The following is a 22,262-nucleotide window of genomic DNA, read 5'->3' on the forward strand; positions in this document are numbered from 1 at the left end:
TACCTCGCTATCTCCACGTTTGTTCTCCGAAGAAAAGCATATTAGTAATATAACAAAACACTGTTTGATAATTGGGAAATCCCATTTATTATCTTAGACTAAATGATTTAAAGTTGTACAGCTTTGCAATGGTTAATTTCTTATAAAATATGTGATTTGTATATATATATATATATATGTGAAATATTTGTTTTGGAAGGATTGCTTGCAATCAATCCCACACCAGACAATTTGCAGTAAGGCCAGAATGGGAATTAATTGAAGTAGTGTAGACATCACGAGCGAAATATGAGGCTCACAATGAGTATTTAATATAAAAACTAAATATTGCCTCCCCCCTTTTTTTAAAAGAGAATTCGATATATGTCATTTAGACCAGGTTAAAAGTTATATTTAAAAAAAAAAATAGTTATTTGATAGATGAGCGCAACAGCGGAAAAAGCTAATTAGATTAGAAATTAGATATAACGTTTAGAAACTCCCAAGAGGAAATCACCGTAATTTTTGACATATTAATATTAAGCGCACTTCCGCAGTTATTAATCATACTGCCCGACGTTTCACCTGTCACCATTTTTATTTCGCTTAGATAATCTTTCATACAATTTTTTTGTAAACTAGTCAATGGGGAATTTTACTTGTACCAATGGCCAAATTTTGCTTTCATTCATTGCTGGCGGCCCGAGTCTTGGCAGTGGAACAATGATTTTACTTTATTAATCGCTGGTTACCAAAATGTGACCAGTTGTTTTGGAGTTTTAATAAAAATCTCCATTGATCAACTATACTCCTCGTAGTCATACTTTCCTACTTGACAGGTTATCAAACTACGGCACGATTTTAGTTTAACAATATCTTGATTACTTTTAGTTGAGTTTCTAAAGATTATTCACACCTTCAGACAACCATTTGTCTGTGATTTCAACTTAAACTAAATTTTATTTTAGAAGCAACGTGCTTTGATTCATGGCGTGTAATCAATAAATGTCTTGAAATTATATCAAAAAAGAGCCAGACAATATACTTAAAACATTTCAATGAGATAAACTTAGAACTGTAAGTAAACTTATGGATTTATAAAACAGCGCGTTTATAGAAGCTTTCGCATACAAACAAATCATACATTTTAAAATACATTTTACTGATTATATTTAAAAGCATATGTCATGATAACTATTTATGTACCTAAACGCGCACCTTGGTATATTCTGACGGGTTTCAGAATATGTTTATAGCAAGAAAGTTGTTCATTTATCATTCATTTATCGAACGATGAGTATATGTGAATGCGTTAAAGGTAATGTGGGGCACTGAGAGTGATATCGCAGAAAATCGGGCATCACAATCACATATTTAGTAGGTTTCAAAATTTAGTTTCAGACTAGTTTATTATCGAAAAAGAAATGGCTGCGCTCACGAAACTTCGCGCTTGGGAAATCTGTTGTACAAGGTAATTTCCATTACTGTGTCATTACTTTATACGGCGTGCAGAAGTAACTCCATTCTGCAGGTAATTTAATTAAAACCAAATTTGCAGAGATATGAAGGCCTATTCTTTTATTAAAATTGGCTAGGCTGGTATTTTATAAATGGAACAAAATCGTTCTATAAGTTAACTAGGTAATTATGATACCAGGATTGTGTATTCTGAATTGAATTGGTGGATCCAAGCTTTGTCTCGTTGAGAATAAAGGCTTCGCCACAATGCGTCAGGGAACGTCAGGTATTGGAAAACTGGTTCTACTATTGTCATTGTAAACTATTATACACACTGTTTCAAGCTTGTTGCACTTCTGTACATTTGTTTATAGCTTACATTCAGCGATTACAAAGCTAAATAATGAGAATTCGTTTACAAATTCTGCTTGTGTACATATCGATTGCTGTGGTAGCCTCAAGTTATGAAGATGCCCATCAAAACAAAAGCAGCAGTACAAGTGCTAATGCTTTCAACTTCGATTCTGAAAACGGAAGCGGTAGCAGCGACGTAGCTTTCAACTTCGATTCTGAAAACGGAAGCGGTAGCAGCGATGACGAAATTGTTCAAGTTAACTTGGAAACTCAAGAAAAAAAGAAAATCAAATGCCCGTTTCACGGTCCTTATGTTTCTGTGCTGAACAATCGTACAGAAGAGCTCAATTGCTGCGAATTCATAGTAGATGATTTTCCTTATGACTGGTACACAGGTGGATATTATTTACACACTTTTTTTGAAAAACTGAAGTTATGGAAGTGCCCCGAGTTTGGCAAAGTTTGTGACGACCGACTTTACGCTAGGTTTTCGGAGTTTTCCAATCTAGTCTACAAGTACCACTGCGATCAAGATGAGTTTCGTGAAACATGCAAATCTGTTGTAGCAGACGCTCGCAAAGTTTCATCCGAGCTTTCCTGGGATGTCGTCACTGCAAATATGATATCATCAGAATTTAAATTGGAAGATTTGGTAAAGCCTTGTATGCAAGTTGCAATTTATGGCTCCAGATCTGGAGGATATGGATACTACCATGAGATAGTTGACGCGTTTGCACCTTTCTGTGATATCTCATGGTGCGGATTCGATGCAAAAACAATTGAAGAAAGAGGAATAACTAGTTGGGATTGCATTACTTCTGGGTGAGTATTTTTTATTAAGAAAATTTACTCAATGAAAGGTCAGGCGCACCCACTTAAAAATAAAGAAATTTTGATATCAGGGCGGAATTTTACGCGAAACATAAATTGTATTTTCAATTGATAAAGTATGCCTAAATGAGACAACTATACACACTGGAAAATAAATCAAGTTACATTAGCTTTGCTGAGTGATTTCAATCTTATGAGTTACTAATGAATTTTGTCCCCCAATCGCACATTGTGTTGTACGTTATATGATCAATATAAATAAAGATAATTATTATTTAGGTAATGTTCTCGTTTTTAATTTTTTATATTTCGAAAGTTGTTTGTTCTGAATGAGTATTCTACTTATTGTCTAATGCACATACAAAAAAATGCATAATAAGAAATTGACGTGTCATTTTGCTTAAAGCAAAAGTATAAACGTTTAATTGAAAGTCAAAATTATTTTCTTGTATTCTCTCTATTGTTTTTTATTACATAAATTGCTAAATATTACACCTAATTGGTTATCTAACCGCGTAGTTACAATCCTCAATTAGTGAATTTTCCATTTTGAAGTTAGGAAATGTATCATATAATTATACTAAATTTTGCCTCAACAGATGTCGGGTGAACTTAATCGTCTCTGCTGTCGTCTGCGGTATACTTGCCATCATGATTGTAATCGCGAATATCACCGTCATCATCGTATTTACAACAAGTCCAAAGCTACGTAATAGTCAAGCTGTGTATAAAATATCTCTTGGTATTGCTGATATGTTGGTTGGGTTGTTTGTTATTCCAACCTTTATTTCTTCGTTGATATTGTTGTATAAATCTCCAGCAAGTATGGGAGAAATAATGCATAAATCACAACCAAATAGTGAGGGAACCTTGCCCAGAAAATCAGGAGGAAGATTTAGCCAACGTTTTTCCATGGAGTACGTTGACTTTGTAGGATTTTTTACTATACTCTCTCTAGTTGTATCGATTTATACTCTCATGATGGCTAGCTTCGATAGATTTATGGCAATACATCAACCTCTCAGGTATGGACGACATAACGCGAAGAGAATAGCTATATGGACTTCAATTGTACTCTGGGTATGCGCGATTCTTTTTTCTGCAATGCCCTATTTCGTTCCGGAAATGAGCTACGGCCTTTCGGCGTCTATTATGGTGGCTTCTCAAGGAGAATCGGCGTTGTATTTATACGTCGTCGCCATTGTTTTGCCACTGCTTTTTGTATGGATTACAACACTTGCCACATACTGCTCAACGAAAAACCATGCACGAAGAAGACAAACCTTGACTATACGACGCAGCAACAGTGGAGGTACAAGCAACTTGCATAATATGGAAGCCAGACTTGCACGAACGCTTGCCTCAATGGTCGGTATTTTTACGCTGTGCCTACTTCCAACAGCAATTATTTTGATCGTACCCTTTTTTCTTAGTAACATATATCCACACCTACCGGATATGTTTGATCCTTCAGCGAATAAAATTGTTATGTCATTCGAATTTGTGGCAATTTTGATTCTAATGACAAACAGTTTATGGAATTGTTTCATCTATAACGCCAGAAATACTGATTTTAAGAACACCACCAAAGAAATGTATAGGTTGTTGCTATTCAGACTTGGTTTTGGAGTTTTCTGGAAAAAAACAAGGACTTTTGCTACCTCAACTACCCGAAGCCGGCAGTCAACATTTGCTATGACGCGTAATCAAAACATTCGAAAACACAAAAAGTTGCATAAGAAACCTTCCGAACTCACTCTCCGTACTCTTTCATCCCAAGAACACCATAGTGGCGGGCCTCCTATATCCCCAATGACGCCCACGGGAAATGGGTATGAGTTTGGCTCGACTTCGGGAAACGAATACAGATATACGAGAAATAAAAATGAAAAAGTGAACAAAACTTTTTCATCAGAAAAGGAGACAAAAACTGAAGACGATAAGGCCGATAACGATCAGAAAATTGGCAAACTGATTGAAATTGATAGTGAAATTACATCCACACAAATTCGTGACGTCGTTTAAATATGCCCTTGAAAATTTTTTTATCGGTCATATGATGACGAGTTCAAATAACTTGTCCATAATGTGAATTTATTTCAGAGCACGAGTAAATTTCATGAGGTGGTAAAGAATGGAAAATGCAGACATTCATACTTTTGGCTTAACGTTTTGTTGAGCATAGTCAATGCTATATATAAATACATATCCTAGATCACTTTGTACGTGCATTTCATCCATTAGGAATGTAAAAGATAATTAACATATCGTTCACGGCAAACGACGTACCTTATTACCAATCGAAACCAACATGTATTTATATATTTGTTTGAATTAATGAGTTTGAATTAATATAAATTAATAATTAATTAATTTAAATTAATATCAAATTAGCCAATTATAAACTGTTATATTGCTTATATTTGTTCTGCGAAGTTTTGCTTGCACTTGCAAAACTATTCTGGTAATTTTTTCTTTATATTCATCTTACCATACATTTAATTTTTCAAATATTCTAATTTTTGATAACAACATTTTATTCAAATTATATTGTATTATAGTGATAGAAATGAACCAGTATAGCGTGATATTAGGACAGGTAATTTACTTGGATATTGCATATAAGGCAGATTTTTTAGATATTTGATATTGTTCGTTGATAGTATTACTCTAATGATTTGTAGCATCCGTCTTTACTGATACCGTTGATTGATTATGTCCCAGGTGCACATCTTGAGGAGTTGTGTATAAATATCGTCATTTCCTTGTAACTACTGAAATAACTTGTCGTAAGACCTTTAAACACTAAGTTAAATGCGTATTCTATTTTGTTTATTTCAGCCATTGTGTATGCATTCGTGACATTAAATCGTGTATGGACTGATTTTATTCTCATCATGTATGCTAAATAAAGTATTTATATATTATTCCTTCTAACGATCATAGTTTTGTTCTGAGTAAAATTTAAATATGATGACGACGGAAATATCATTCGATTTTGAATGGCACAAAACTTTGATTTTGTTCGATTTGCATGGTTTCATACAGTGAAGATGGGATTGGTGTTGTTCAATAGTTCTTCTCAGCATTGTTGTTGTTTTTGCTGTATCAAATGTTCGCTGGTTTTTCTGACTTTCCGACCCCTTTCGCGGTAGCTTAAAGGTGACGTATTGCGAACAATTCGAATTTGATTCTGTATATTTTTTCAAGATTTTTGGCTGCTCACATAAAGTGGACTTTGTTTTGAAAGTCAACTACCAGAAATTAATTAGTGTGATCCGTTGATGACGTCGTACTGCGAAAAGGCATTCAGACATGGCATGTAGACTATATTTGAATTAGCTGATAAATATATGTTGTGGTAATTTATTCCAATGCCTGTTCGATGTGTTGTAGTTCGTGGCTACTGAAGAATTCACAATGACGATCTGTATTTATATGAATTCCCTGAGCATGAAACAAGGAGAAAAGTATGACATTTTTTTCAACTAACCTCTTTTGATTTTCCCATGAAACACACAAAGACATCTAATTTGAAGCGACCATTTAAGCCATATGCGACCATATGTTGAAGTTGTTCCAAACTTCTGCACTACAGTCCAAAACAACAACACCTCAAATAGGTTTTATTTCTATTCTGGTATATGACATTCCACCATGCGATTACAAGTTTTCTATCATACAGAATTTATTAATTTCATTAAATATTTCCTCATGATTCTCGATGGTCCGATGCCTCGTGTTATATATATAGCGCTGACCTTATAAGGTCGGATTTATCATTCCAGACATTTCACTGCAAACAAGGCTGTATGAGCTTCCACTAATAAACAAGGGACAACTCTATTTTGGATGTACCGAAAAGCTTTAGATACAGTGATGACCGGACCTAAACGATTCTCTTATTCTGGAAACGACACGGAATTGGTATTGGAAGCTTACATTTTTTCTAAGCATTCTCCGTCATCATTCCACAAAGGATTAGTTCGTGGTGTGCCGGAGGAAGTACAATGGGGATGCTATGAAATTGACAATGATTGAACTTGAACATTTCGCAGCGCTGGAGATCAGTAACATAAGATTGGTAAACTTACTAAGTATCGTATACCAGTGGAATCCCAGCATTGTGTTGGTGTGTATGGATGAAGCAATCCTCCAATCTTTTTTTCAGTTAACATTATTATGCAACAAAACAGTGTTGGATGCTGAGCATCACTTATCTGTCTGTCGATATCATCCTGTACTCGTGTATGCTATTTTTATTATTTTAATTCGTACAGTACATGCTTTCCAGGTCACACTGCTATTAACAACACAGTCAAGCTAGGTGTCAACAGCCGTCTTCCTCGACACTACTTTCATATTCGAAGCTACTCATCCTTTCCATACACTCCGGTACTCAAATATTTAACAGATCCTGAATCTGTAGTATATGAAAACATGAAATGCATTCATTTATTTCATCAGTCTGAAGTTGGTTAATATAACAGTGTGACTTGATAGCATCATACCTCGATCGAATACTATATCAAACAGCCGAGAAAGGAAATAAAGTTGTAAAAACTGACTTCAGAATCTGTTTTTCAAATCCCATGTTAGACTGATAGTACCGGTATGTCCATCACATAATATTTTATTGCTTGATTGCCTGAGGTCCATTTTTTATGTATTTCTGTTCACCCCTACTTTATTGTTTTAAATTTTATGAAACTACATGACGATGGAATTAAATACAAAAAACAGATATTGAACAACCTACTCGTGAATAGTTACGGAAAGAGTTCTGAGTATTACGCCAACAGAGACCGTTTCCGAACTGCGGTCAATTTTGGTTAAATTTTTTCATTTAAATTGGTAGAAAATGAAACAAAGCCGACTTCATTTAAATAAGGAGAATTCAAAACTGTGCTTTTATCGTGGATCAATAAGTGTGTTTCCATAAGCAATATTAGTTGCGCAGACTAGGACTCGCATTTTTATATGGTTAACGATGTGACAAATCCTAGTACGTCTTAGTCCCTCACCGGGCCTAGGCTCCAGTAGGGTTTAAAACGTATTTTAAATTGAAAGGTGTTGTCAAGAGAAGTAGTACGTACGGCCCCCCCAAACGTTTTAAGGTAATTAAAAAACGCACGTACACACATACACATACAATCACACAGACAAAATAAAATCGGAAGAGAGAATAAAGAAGAAACATAAGATATATTATATAAAAAAAATAGACATAAAGAAAATGAATTGTTACCCATGATCCTAATTTTATTTGTTTAGTAGGCTACAGGTGTAAATAGAATGAAATATATACCTATATTCCATCCATATTTCCTCCGGTTCTTTTTCGGTTTCCTAGTCAGTCAACGCCAGTAATGTCCCCAGCCTCCTTATTCTTCTGGTATATACCCAGATCACTAACGCCTGTACCATGTACCGCATAGAAGAACGCTAACAAAGTCCATACGCTAGCCATTCTAAAAATATTATTAAACAGAAAGAAAAAAAAGAAATTTAAAAAATAGCTGCAAGAATAAGAAACAGCAATTACCGTATACGTATGGTATAGCAGATTGATAAGCAGTGGAGAGGGAAATCCCAAAGACCCAGTCAGGGAAACACAGCTAATATTTAATTTCATATGATAAGGCTACATTCTACACGATATTTCAATGAGGATGTATATGCCATGGAGTTCTGTGCATTTAACGAGAGATGGCGCCGTTGAGTTATTCATTCTAACCGTAATCTAACGGGAAACCAACTGATAGACAAATATGTTGAGACTTTTCATTTTTTGATAAGCTTTTCTCTTTATTCACAGGACGAATTGCATTGCATTTTTCAGTGGTTGTATTTGTAACGATTATATTTGTCGCTAGACGGCTATTGCTTATTTGCAAGAATTACTGCGTGCTCTATGGCATTGCTATGAGATTCGTTTTTTATGCGATGACGTCATTAACAAAAAAAATGACGCATCTTGTGGCGATTCGCGTTCACTGCATTCTGGTGATCAGGCGAAGTCGTTAAGACTACGGTACCGGATGTATGCCGTGAATGATTGCATACCCGTACTACTTCGCTTTGCTTTCGTGTTCATATATATATTCAAGCATTGTCCTCTTGTTACTACTGTGATCACGAATAATTTTTACTATAGCTTGGAATCTACAAGTATCAAACGGTAATTTTTTTAATTTCTCAACAGTAGATTTCTAATCAGTAAATCATGTACACACGCCTTTATATGATTGCTAGCATGGATGTGACTTATTCATGGGCGATCTATCACGCCTCGATCTGTTCAAACTCTATCATTACATTCTAAGTGCATAAGCGGTATAAATTAATTATGTGATTATCAGTTCATCACGTTACTTCTAAGATATCTTGTCTATTTACACAAAGTATATCAATGCAATAAATTGGTGCCTAAGTTCGCTCAATAAATATTTATCCTTTAAATTATTGATTCAATCGTTGTAGGTACGCAAATATAATTTTGAAATATCTTGATAACTTTACAATTATGACTAACATTTTGAATTACGGGTAGACCTAATTATTTACATAAAATCAAATTGCGATACTAAAATAAAGAGATAATATATTTTTATCACATCAATGCTAAACAACTGCCACCTAATTAATGCATATTTAAATACCATACCATTCGGAAGGTTAAATATGCGGACTATTCGATTTACATTCCGAAATATCTTTATCATACTAAATGTTGGAAGCTTTTTTGTGCACAAGTCTATTTGAAGCATATCAAAATGCATGATCATACGTGCAATCGGCACGAAGTATGATTGAGATCAGAAGAATTGCGAAACAATACGTTTCAAGACAGAAGTTTTCCAGCTAGAACATCCGTCCTCGACTTCAATCAATCAAGTTGAAATTAAATGGGAAACGATTCAGAATATTAAATTTATGTAATATATCTTTATTGAAACTTGGAGAGGAAGTTGAACATACTGTAGAAAAATTTACCTCAAATTTACAAAACAATTCATGAAAATATTTTGTCAACCATTAGTGATAAATTCTTCAGATGTAAAGATGTAGTAGCACTGTCGATAAATGTTTTCAGTAGCTATCACATTTGGATCACCCAGTAGATCGCAACTTACAATTTAGCCTAAACGTAATTTTGATTCCAAATTTTTTATCGTGACAAATGAGTTTTGCAAACTTTCGTGATAATCAATACATTCTGAAAATACATGATTGCCAACTCTCGAAACATCATTCGTAATAACTGTATGTCTATGTAAAATGAATAAGCCTTATTATATCGAATAAAAACTATTGCTTCTGATTCATAGGCCAACAAATAAAATGACGAAGTATTTGCACCTGCTCTGTGGCAGTTAATGTATGATGATTTTAAAAGAACACTGTAATCACGTTAAAAGCTACGTTGAAATTACATTTACATACATTCTGAACATAATATAGCTTATTACACTTTAAAGTTTTCTTGTAATCTATCAGTAAATTTAAACGTTTCAAGTGCTTAAAAAGCAAAAATAAAAAAAATAGTTAATAAACTGGAAAATATACAGACAGAAATAATTTCGCATATAGAAATAGAGTGTAGCTTATTATTAGTTATATTTATATTTGGAAATCCTATTAAAAAATACATACACTTTTTTCAAACATTTACTTTTCTTGCACAGTTATGTGTTTGAATAAGGTGAGGTAAGGCGGTAAAAATTAACAAACAAATGGAAATCAGATATGAATTTCTTCTAATCAGTTTATCAACTAAACATGATCAAACTGAAAGTCACATAAACCAGTTTTCGTTTAAATTGAAAACATTGTAGAACTAGATCATATTACCATCACTTTTATGACATTAAACGTAATATGATAACACTTTCAGCGTTTATATGTCAACAGTGAGATTATCTTGACATTTGCGTGAATATTCAAACGGAGCAATATTTGAAACGTCCATAAGAATAATTTTTTCTAAAGTAAGTAATATCATCAACATCTTGTACATAATAAAATATATTATGAAATATAAATTTTTTATCATTTGCTTTAAACAACGATCAGAACATTACACGACACACTGTGAACAATATGATCATTGTGTGAATAAATTTGTAGAAAACTGAAGCGTAGTAAATTGTTTAGATTTAGCCATCTTGGTTGTGCCAATCTTTTTGATCTTTTGCAACCATATACTTAGAAACAGGCACCTATAAAGAAAGATCTGTTTAGAAAAATAATTGTTTACATATTGAACTTTTTGAAGTCGACCATAAGTTTCACTCGACATCGAATGATATCCACAACCTTGACCTATAGCATATGGACGTGAGACAACTGTTGTTTATGACAAAATAGTATGATAAATAGTTTCATAGAAGTTCGATTAATGACAAAAAATTGATACTTGAAACATATAGGCTACAATGAAAAAGTACCATTTTAAAACATATAAATGAAATATAATAAAAGTATAGTTTTACTGAAATCTAATTTATAAGCAATGTATTTTTACTTCTATGTACATAAAGACAGGTCCAATGTTATGTAATATCAATTTGTGAATACATTAGAAAAGTCCAAGTGCACACATAGAGTGTCTACTTTAGGTTTTCATTTGGCACCTGATCAGATACACAAAATACGGTTCATTAAACTCCACTAAAAACGCGAGGTGAACTTCGTCAGAGTCAGTCAAGTCAGACTAATTTAGTATTACATTTTGCTTTGAAATATGAAAATTCTTCATTGCATGACAAGCAAACAGATATTCTCGAGTAACAATGAATTTGTTCTTCACTTTTGGACTTCATCATTTTTATCTAATTCTGCATTCTGAACGTTATTATTTTCCTGCTTGACCATTTTTTCCGATTTATGATCTAAATCGTTTTGCGTTTTATCGTCTGCGAGCTTGTCCGGTGTGTACCTGTATATATTGACAGGCGAAGTCATGCTGGTTTCAGATAATTTTCTATCGTATGTAACTCCATTTGCTTCCCCCGCACTTCTCTTTCTGCGCCCAGACCGCTTTTCTGAAGGTCCTGCGTGAATCAACTGAGTACTAATAGTAGATCGCCTACCACGCACTGTTGATGTTGCAAAACTCCGCGTTCTTTTCCATATAACGTTAAATCCTAACTTTCGCAGCAGTGTGGAGTATAGCAGTTTTGCAGCTTTTTTAAAATCGTCGCTTCTGGCGTTGTATATGAAACAATTCCATAAGCTGTTAGTCATAAGAATGAGAATTGTTACAAACTCGGTTGATATGAAAATTTTGCTTGCCATTGGGTCAAAGTCACGTGGATAATCATGATACAGATTCCCAAGAAAGTGTGGAACAATTAATATCACAGCTGCAGGCAATAAACATAAAGTGAATATTCCAACCATCGATGCAAGAGTTCGAGCCAATCTTGTTTCCATACTCGTAACAGGCTTTGTGCTGTTATCAGAGCTTTGGCGACGAATTGTCAGCGTTTGTCGCCTCCTTGCGTGCTTTTTGGTAGACATGAATGTAGCAATTGTTGTGACCCATACAACAATTAGCGGAATAACTACAACAACTGCGTATAGAATAAGAGCAGATGTTTCTTGAGATGCTACCATGATAGAAGCTGCTAATCCATATGTCATTTCAGGAACAAAAAATGGCATAGCGGAAAATAATATTGCGACAGACCAAAGTCCCAAAGATGCCCATATTGCAAGTCTCTTAGCATTATGCCTACCATATCGCATAGGTTGGTAAATTGCTAAGAATCTATCAAAGCTTGCTATCATGAGAGTGTATATAGAAACTATTAAAGACAATATAGTGAAAAAACCAACAAAGTCAATATACTCGGGCGATGTACGTTGTTTGAATCGTCCTCCAGAATTTCGTCTCAACGTTCCTTCGCTGTTTCGCGGACTGTTTTTCCAAACATCTCCCATATTAACTGGAGATTGATAGAGCAGCAAAAGAGTTGAAACAAAGGTCGGCAATACTATCACGCCCACTAATAAATCTGCAATTGCTAATGAAATTTTGTACACTGCTTGGCTGTTTCTTAACTTTGGGCTTGTTGTAAAGACGATGATAACAGTAACGTTTGCCAAAATGATTGCCAAGGCTAATAAAGCACATACGACTGAAGATATCACCAAATTGGTTCGGCACCTGAAATGAAATTTACACATATTTAAGCTGGGTTTTCATTGTAACATTGTGTAATGAGGGAAAATTACAGTATTCAAGCATATTAATTAATAAATTTAGTCCGATTTCACTATATTGAAGTTTAGCAGACAAATATTTGTTCATCTTTTATTGTGACCGTAATCCGAGTAGCAAGAAAATATAGGAATTTACTGATTAAGAATGATGCTTTTATATGAATAGCGTATCAACCATGACGTATAAAACTGTGAAGAAACAGTTTAAAATTATGTATCGTGTATTTATAGTTTGTAAATAATTGTTAGGTTTGTTGGCAATGTAGACTAATTAATGATTATCCGTACTTAGCAATGGAAAATTGCCCGGAAACACGAAATTAATGTATTTATTGCCGATCATTAGTCACATTGTGACGTCACATAGTATAATATAGAAGAAATGTTATGTCAATGTGTACACACTCAACATCGTGACTGCGCTCAATGATGACGATACAAATATATTTCATCACAAATTATCAGCTCTAACTTAGACCGTGCCATAAGAATAAAAAAAATTGTTTGTCTGACAAAAAATTCTAAAATCTATGTAACAGAATGTGAATTTTAAAATGAATACATCACTTTAATGTGATATTTACTATAAAATTATTACACCGGAAAAAAATTCAAAATATATCGGTATCTATTAAAACAGCATTGTGTTGAATTCAAAAAACGAAATCGCAAAAGAGATTTATGGTATACAAGTCAATTCACCAGCAGTCGAGACCAAGTTACAATTTTTTATTGAATTTGACGATTTGTCAAAACACATGCCCGCATAATTCAAAGCAATGATGAATCACCTTTATACCAGTCATACCCAATAACTCTAAATACGTGATTGTCACCCGAATTAATGTCATTCATAAATCTTAACATAGTTCAAAATTGATCATAATGGCTGCACCAACTCTCATGTTATCCACATGTGTGCATGCAAAGATATTGTGAATTCATGTTAAAAGACTCAATCAATCAATCAAATGTAGATTATTCTGTTTGAAAATATTTGTGCATTTTTGCTATAAAAGGTATAGGCCTATAAGGTTTATACCAATATAATCTATTTTTTCATTTCCAGTACAAATAATTTGTTCCATGAATGCTGGTATTCGAAGAAATATATTCGATTTTCAATACCAAATGGCTAGTTCTAAATTTATACTCATACACGCAATCACGTAAAAATTTTGTCTGTGACGTATGCGTGACGCATGTTTGTGCAAAAATGCGTGATTACCACGTTCACTGGCGTAAAAATAAAAAAAATATTATTTGTCTATTATAGCCTATTTCAAACTAATTTGGGGTGTTTCATGATACTATACGTGAATTGAAACCTAAAGAATGAAATAGCTCCGAGCAATTAGCTAGATGCTTGGTCGTGCTATTTAACAAAATAATAAAAAATATATATATTTGCCTATTTTCATATTTCACCCCGGATGCAGATGATGATCCATCCCCTCAATCAATGCATATCGTATTTTGAAATTTCATGCCTATTATACTATATCACACTGAAGACTTCACAGTTGTTAATAATTCGTTTTACTGAAACTCTGTTTTCATTAGTCGTGCTGTTGTCAATGAGGCAACTTTTTGGTGCGAAAACCATCGCCTTTCTTGGTAGCCAAGGAACCAATGTATTCAGTAATTAAATGATGGTTAAAAGTAGTTGCCAGATCGGCATTACTTTTTTGTTTATTTTTTCAAATTTCTTGTCCTGAGTGTGCTATTCAGCCATAATTTCGCTGTTTCATTCTAATTCATGGGAACACTGTTTTTATTCCGTCAAGCGTGGCGCTCTTGCTCAGTTGTTCCGACGTGCTACTCGAACAATCGCCTTTACTTACGTTGATTAAACAGTGGACAGGTAGTTGTTTACATATTCATTTTTAGTAAGTGCATTTGTTTTTGACAAATATAAATTGATCTAAAGTCTAACTCTAAACCATTGCAAGTTCAATTTAAACCTCCTCCACAAAATTGAAATACCCGCACCGATAGAATACATAAACGACATAATGACATGGTAGGTGGATCAAATTTAATGGTGGAAGCAGCTATGGTGCGGTATAACCTTACTTGTAGTTTGTATTGACAAAATTTCCGGAATTTTACCATAACCTCATTCCAACGGGCACCGGTATCTGCATATATACATCCCAAACATTACCACCGGTAACGGTAAAGTACTAGGATGATAAATGATGTAAGCGTTCTTGATTTTAAAATGATAAGCGCAGTCAGTAGTCTTCAACGTTAAGCTAGTATCATAGTGGGAACTAGTAACGAGACGATGTGGCTGAAATTTGACGAGTATTTTTATGAAGTTAGTTAATTCGACACTTTGTTCTCAGATTACGGCAATAGGGGAATACGTTCAAAAACTTTGATGGACATGTAATTAGGCGTAAAGGCTCCGCTACTGCAGTTAGTCATTGGACCTTAGTGCCCATTTATTTTATCATTGCCCTCTTATTTTACATTTATTAAACCAAAATCAGCTCACCCTGGAGTCATGCAATCCCAACTGGTAAGTCCTCTTTCTTCAATAGTGTTGCCATCAAATCCGCACCATGAAATATCACAGAACGGCACATATACGTCAATTACTTCATGATAGTATCCAAACCCACCAGAAATTGATCCATACATTGCAACTTGCATACATGGTTTCACAAGTTCCTCCGTAGTGAATTCCGACGACGTCATATTGTATCTGACGTAATCACATGTGTCATCGGAAGGAATTTGGCGCCCAGGTGGAATTACTTGGTCACATTCTTTTATAAATTTTTCAGGATTGCAATGAAACGCATACACGAGACGGGAGTATTCTGAAAATCTTGAATATAGCATTTCATCGCACACTTCTTTGAGTTGTGGGCATTTTGAAGCTTTGAGCTGCTCAAAAAACTTTTGCAAGTAACTCCCTCCTGAATACCATTTTGACTTGAACCCCTTTATAGTTTTTGCACAAGCTCTTTTAGCCTTGTTTGAAATTGGGCATCTCAGAACAATTGGTATCTTCATCGTAGCACCAATGCTCTTCGAAATATTTGTTCCAGCGGCTTCTGGAGTTATGGGTAAGGATGGCTGACGAGCATTCACTGTTTGAGAGTTGGCAACAGCAAACAAACACGAGCACGCTACAAAAGCTTTACACAAAAGCATATTTACTGTACCTAGGAAAAATCCTATAAAGGTTTGTTGGAAGGAATTGTTAAAGGAGCATATTAAAAATTACATTTACTATTCGCCACCCCTAACGGTGGCACTTAACATTTCGGTGTTTTTCACATACATCGACATTTCTTCAAATTGTCAAACTTTTATTCCAGTTTTATTCTATTTTAACTGTTTTTAGGATCCACGAAACATAATAAAAATGTCAATTTGTGATTTTTGAGTTACTTTTCTGTTATATATCTAGTCCTCGCCCACATCTGTTTGTTCTTATATAACTTTGACCCTCCATAAATGGTTTAGTTGACCAGATGTGTAATTCGAGCAGGAAGTGAAATAAACTTGTAAAATCACTCTTCAACTACCAAACACTTTGTTGAAACTTTCCCAAAAAAACACACCGATAACTGTACTGCTAATTACAAACGGAAAATTAATACCGTGTAATTGTAATTGGCAGACATACTGCTAACATGTTCATAGACAATTCAATCGCTTAAATTTGGTTTTAATGGCTTACTCGTCCAATGCCCTGCGGCAATTACCTTCCATTTTACAAATATCAAATGTCCTTCCCGCGCCTCATCTTCTAGTATATGACATTTCAAGTTAAAAATTATTTATCAACAATGTGTGATGTTTTACGTTTTCTCAAAAGTCGGTATGCATTGAAAAATAGTATAAATAATATTACTTACATACCGCAATATTGTTCAAGTCAGTTTGAATCATATTATAATTAATGCGATGGCCTGCCATACAGAAACACCTACCTGAAGATATACAGTCGTTAAAATTGTTATCATGTTTATAGCGAGGAGTTACGTTCCTTCCCTAGTAAATCTCCATTCCTATAAAAGCCTTCTTGACCTGAATCAAAATATGCCAATATGATAATAAAGTTTTTGTTTATTCAAATTTATTTTTAAGGTGATAATATTCAAGGTCCAACAGGTGGAGCCACAGACAAAAGATTGATTATACGTCAAAGTAAAATTAGATTATCAATGGTCGAATCTTGTTTATAATTTCTGTTCATTTTATTTGAAAATAATAAACACCTCACCACCTGTGACAAAAGCCCATTTTGAAGGTTAGTCGTGCGACTTCACAGTCTGGATAAATTTTACTAAAAATTGAATAAATTTCAACAAGAAATCCAAATGAACCTAACATGATGATCTGTCTTGTCAAGCAGTCAAAAAAACAGTATCGGAAATTTATCAATTCACGTGATTTTTTATTTTCCGAGAAAAAGCTATTTTTTGCTTGTCATTGTCATTTGCATGACATAAATACGTGACTGAAATTCAATACAGATTCCAGTATAGATATTGGAAATGCATAATGAAGCGGTTTGGGAAAATACTAACATAACATTTTTTTAGTTCTAGCAATTATGGAATTTCTCCCAACCCTTGTCATCAAATACCATTCAATCATAATGCATGCAAAATACACACCACAAAATAAAATATGTACATAATTGTTTTTTAAGTTGTGGAAGTAAAATATGATAAATGAAAAATATATCTGTTCATTTCTTGAATTTGTGTTTTACACTATATGAAATATTAATTATCTTATGCAATGCGCAATAAACTGATACAATTAAGTCCTAAAACCATTCATTTGAAAATTCGCCAATGACTGTGCTCTTTTATTTTTATGTAACCCAGCGTTACCCAACCTGTCATCTTAAAAAAATGATTGTTGATTACTCTCAAATAATATAAGATTGTGTCGAAGCATATTCTTATTCGAAGTGCCAGTCGCGTCGTTACAAAATTTGGAAAATTATACCAATTTGCCAATAATATGGGCATAAATTTCAGGTATCAGGTATCAGGTAAATTTCAGGTACACCCCGCCCCCAACAAAGTACTGAATAAACCATTAGTTTCGCGGAGGGTATGGAAGTTTTGAAATACCTTGGGCTTGGTTGACTGATTCGTTCATTGTCATCTACACTTATTGTTAACATCAGTATATTATCGTGTCTATTCGTTTGTAAATGCTCATTTCAAATTATATATTTTATTGAAACATTTGATAGATACGAACTCATAACGGACAGAGATATCCACCAGGCATCTTTTCTAAAAAGCTCCCGCCACTGGAGGAAAATGTGAGATTTAAGAAAAACGCCCCGCCACGTTTTAAAACGAAAAATAGTATTTATTCAGTTCGGGTTAGGAATGATTTCAAAATTTCAATTTCCAGCGCGATATGTATTTCTTACCTTGATTCTAACTGGATATTAACCATTATGTTATTGTTAACGGTGGCGGAGGGGCTTTATTGGGGCGGGCTTTCTACAAAATATCCTCCAGCTCTTCTAGCCTATACCGATTTAACATATTTGTCTACTTAGTCAGAGTGTCGTTTGTTATCTGAACTATTCGATACATCTACTTAGAGCATGATGATTATGGAGTAGGTAATCTATACCAATTTGAGTTGAAGTGTTTCAGTGCATATTTATCTTATTTAAAGTCATGTCAACCAGCAGGTGCGTGTAACCATAAAATATATGTCTAAAACCACTGAAGCCATCACGAAAACCGCGAACTTTCAACCAAGTTTGTATATTAAATAATTACGCTGTCGTTTTTAAAGTATGTACCTTCCTGTATAGATAAATAATTGCAAGCGCTACTCTGGTCTCATTCTCTTGCAAAGCCACCACGTATGTAAGTAAATGAAAAAGTAAACTTATTCTGATTTTGAATAAACAGGTAGCGATCTGAACAAATCTATCTGTGAATGCCGAACCTACGTCTATTTATATTTCTTTTCTATAGAGCTCGAAATATATATCAGAAATCCTCTAAATGTTCTCAAGTCATGAAACTACGATGCTGTGACTACTTTATTCAACTGCATGAAATTTTGTAAAAAAAAAACTATTTCACATGAGTACAACACAGAAATACCATTTGTAATAAAGCGTGAATATTTTGAGACACGAAAATTTTGGAATCTGTGCAACGCGCACAACCGAGCACGTAGTTCGCACAGACTCAATCAATTTGCGAAACATTTCCCGTCCAAAATAACTAGATGTTAAGTTCATTATATTCTCAAAATATGTATATAAGAAATACATAAAATATATGATGGTACCTTGAATACGGGAATAGATAGACCGGTTTAATAACCCTAACCAGTGGTTATTGAATTTTGTTCTGAATAAGGTATTTGCAAAAAACTGTCACTCCAATAAACTCCAATAACTTTTATGGCATTATTTATAATTACTTTCTTTTCTAGACATTTCGAATAACAATACAGCGATACAAACTCCAGTGTGTAAATTAGTTAATCAGCTACCGTGTGAACCCCATCTCGCTCACCATACAATTTCTGTACTGGTTTTTCTAGACGTTCCTATGACCTATACTCCTCTAAAGATGATGAGCCGCCATAGATAAATCATTATTCCGTGAAGCTTTGCATACAAAATTTTCTAAAGGAAAGTAAACTGCATCTCTTATTTTATTTTGCTAATAGTGCAATTCAAATTTGAATATATTTCACGACAGTTTCCCAATGTAAAGTAAAATTCTACTGTTTTTTTATTTTGTTAATAGTGCATATTAAAATCAATCGATCGATATAGGACAATCAATCAAACAGACTAATTATAAAGAGTTTCACAAACGCTTATCGTGACGCTTACTCGTTGGATCAATGTGCTGCTTGGTGTCAAAATGCAAAATCTTGCCAATACGTAAAATAATCCATCTGTAAATGTTTTGTTATAATTATTCATGGTAGCATCTCGATGCTTTGAAGTGCATTGTCAGGTTTTGATTAATTAACTCGTACTGCCAAATGTCGACGAACGACTACACGAAGATAATATATATGCAGTTTATTTGCAAATCGTTACTCATTTTCTTCAGTGAAGCAGCTCTGGAACTTTTCTCATCGCGTTGAGTAGACATGTAATGGAATGGCGGATTGCACCCATGAAAATTTATACCCACGGTCATTTTCAGCCACGAATATTTGTGTTTCGACAAAATTCGTCTATTTCAATTATGTATCAACTGATTTAGTTTTGGGCAACATTGCACTTTTAACGAGCACGAGGCTTAAATGGCATTTGCCACGTAGCGATGGGCATACCAACGAATAAATACGAACTCGTTGCAAACTACTTACGATTTTCATTTATCAACTTAGTCAGCAATATGTGGAAAGATTTCCATTATCTTTGAACACATGTACATTTGCACCCGGGACATATGCACATGTATACTTTTTCACAAGGGACAGTTTCAACCATACATTTGGCCCGCCGATTCGGCACCCACATATAGATTCCATCCATGGGCAGTTGCACCTACAGAAATTTGCACCTACGCTACGCACATTTGCACTCACTTACATTTGTACACATGCACATCTGCATCCTCTGATATTTGTACCCGTGAAATTCACGCATATGCATTCGCCTCATGAAAATCTTTACTCGTGAATATTTGCACCTACATACATTTGCTCCCACATCATGTTTGCTCGAGAATAGCTGTATTTCAGACAAACTTCAATAACCAACTATAAATGTGCTGTACATTCTAAATGAAAAGGGGATCACACATTTCAATTAGCCTTTATTCTGGATGAGGGTCTCTACGTTTTTACAGTCATTGCAGGTTATATTCCTATCTCACTTTTGTCTGTCATTTTCTTTCAATGAAAAAACGCAAACGTAGGCAAATTTACGGTGGTTAGTAGACGATGGAAATGAAAACTAGTGGTAGATAAATTATTCACTTCGATGTTGAACCAATTGTACAAGTTATTCGCGAGCGAACATGACTGTGGGTAAAATGTATGAAAGTGCAAGCATACGTATATGCGAATGTCCATGGGTGCATGTACATGGGGGAGTACCACGGATAGAAAGATAACTGAGCGTTCTAAACTTGTGAACGAATTCCACCAAGTGACAGAATTATGGCAGACAGTGGCATTATGTCGAAAGAAATGAATGTCTACAAAGGCGTCCCAGTCAAGGCACCTCACCTATTTTGAAGTAACCTTAACCTGTTCCTCTCTCGGCGTTACTTATTTGGGTATCCATATATGGTTCTAGGTTGGAAGATTATTAAGAGTTAATACCTTATACGTCTTATCGTGGACGTTTGTAGTAAACACAAGCAATAAAATGCTTAGCATGTGTCTTAAGTGATCCATTTTATTCTTGGCACTATACTGTTTTCAAAAAAAATTCTTCTACCATGCACTGTGGTTGGGTGATGTAATTTTAAATAAGAATAGCACGTAAAAGCATTCGTGAATGTCGCTGTGACGACAATTATTGGGTTGTTTACGACTTATGCTGCGCTAATTATGATCGACAACTACTGCATTTGCTGTTTTTCTAAGCTTTTATGCAGTAAATAATTAGGGAGTGACGTCATAAAATCGTCACGTAAGGTGGTGAATTTGCAAATTCCGTAAATACAATTGTGAATTATTCGGTAACTGTTTTGGCTATGACAATGGCTGTGGTATTGTTTTGTTGGAAGATAACACAAAAAACGATCAAAATAAAATTAATTACCTATATCTAGTGCTGAACCCTCTATCAGACGAAATAAAATTCAAGTTCAAAGTTGTTTTCTGCAAATTTTTGGATATAAAATTGCATAGGTAAAAATATATTGGACACGCGCCCGTTAGCGTCATCTCGCGGAAATGAACGCCGACATACGCTTTTGAAAAGTCGTGTGTGCCGTTTTAGGGCCTAATGGTTGACTTGACGATGATGAAAAATTTGAAAGAGACCATACAAAATGGTCCCAGGATACAGAGTTTTCTCCAGGGAGAGATAATGTTTGACTGTAAAATTGCATCAGCAAGAGAGACTGAATATCATGAATTAGAGGAGACATAAGGGAATACATTCTGAATTAGTATATTAGAACAAGTAGAACTATCATACAGCATTTGGTACCTGTCGCATTTGATCGCCTCGGTATCCTATAGTTTTCGAACCCAAAAATGAAACTATAAAAAAAAACATTGAGAATATTGGCGCTTGGTATTGGTGATTTCCTTAACTTGGGCAGCAGGTTTTCCAACAATGCACTTTGGATGTTTGGTTGTATTAAAATGCCGCTCGGAAAACAAAAATTTAAAGACGTAAATTAACAGCTACAGAAGACCTAACTTCCACCGCCGTCCAGTGCGGACAGACGTGCTTTATACTTGTT

At 34.5% G+C, this 22,262-nt stretch overlaps 2 protein-coding genes across 2 annotated transcripts; one reads left to right on the forward strand and one right to left on the reverse strand.

Annotated features, from left to right (window-relative positions):
* Positions 1-1,541: 1,541 nt before the first annotated feature.
* Positions 1,542-6,143, forward strand: LOC120331682 (uncharacterized). The gene is made up of 2 exons (XM_039398806.2): positions 1,542-2,613; positions 3,222-6,143. Exons 1-2 carry the CDS (start codon positions 1,841-1,843, stop codon positions 4,645-4,647), a joined length of 2,199 nt encoding a protein of 732 aa, XP_039254740.2. The 5' UTR covers positions 1,542-1,840; the 3' UTR covers positions 4,648-6,143.
* A 3,248-nt stretch (positions 6,144-9,391) lies between these two features.
* On the reverse strand, positions 9,392-16,583 carry LOC120331620 (uncharacterized). Its single transcript, XM_039398718.2, has 2 exons — positions 15,356-16,583; positions 9,392-12,796 (listed from the first exon to the last, which is right to left on the reverse strand). Exons 1-2 carry the CDS (start codon positions 16,018-16,020, stop codon positions 11,431-11,433), a joined length of 2,031 nt encoding a protein of 676 aa, XP_039254652.2. The 5' UTR covers positions 16,021-16,583; the 3' UTR covers positions 9,392-11,430.
* Between the last annotated feature and the right edge of the window lie 5,679 nt (positions 16,584-22,262).

This window comes from Styela clava, chromosome 6 (assembly GCF_964204865.1).
Source record: "Styela clava chromosome 6, kaStyClav1.hap1.2, whole genome shotgun sequence".
In the NCBI taxonomy this organism is placed as follows: domain Eukaryota; kingdom Metazoa; phylum Chordata; class Ascidiacea; order Stolidobranchia; family Styelidae; genus Styela; species Styela clava.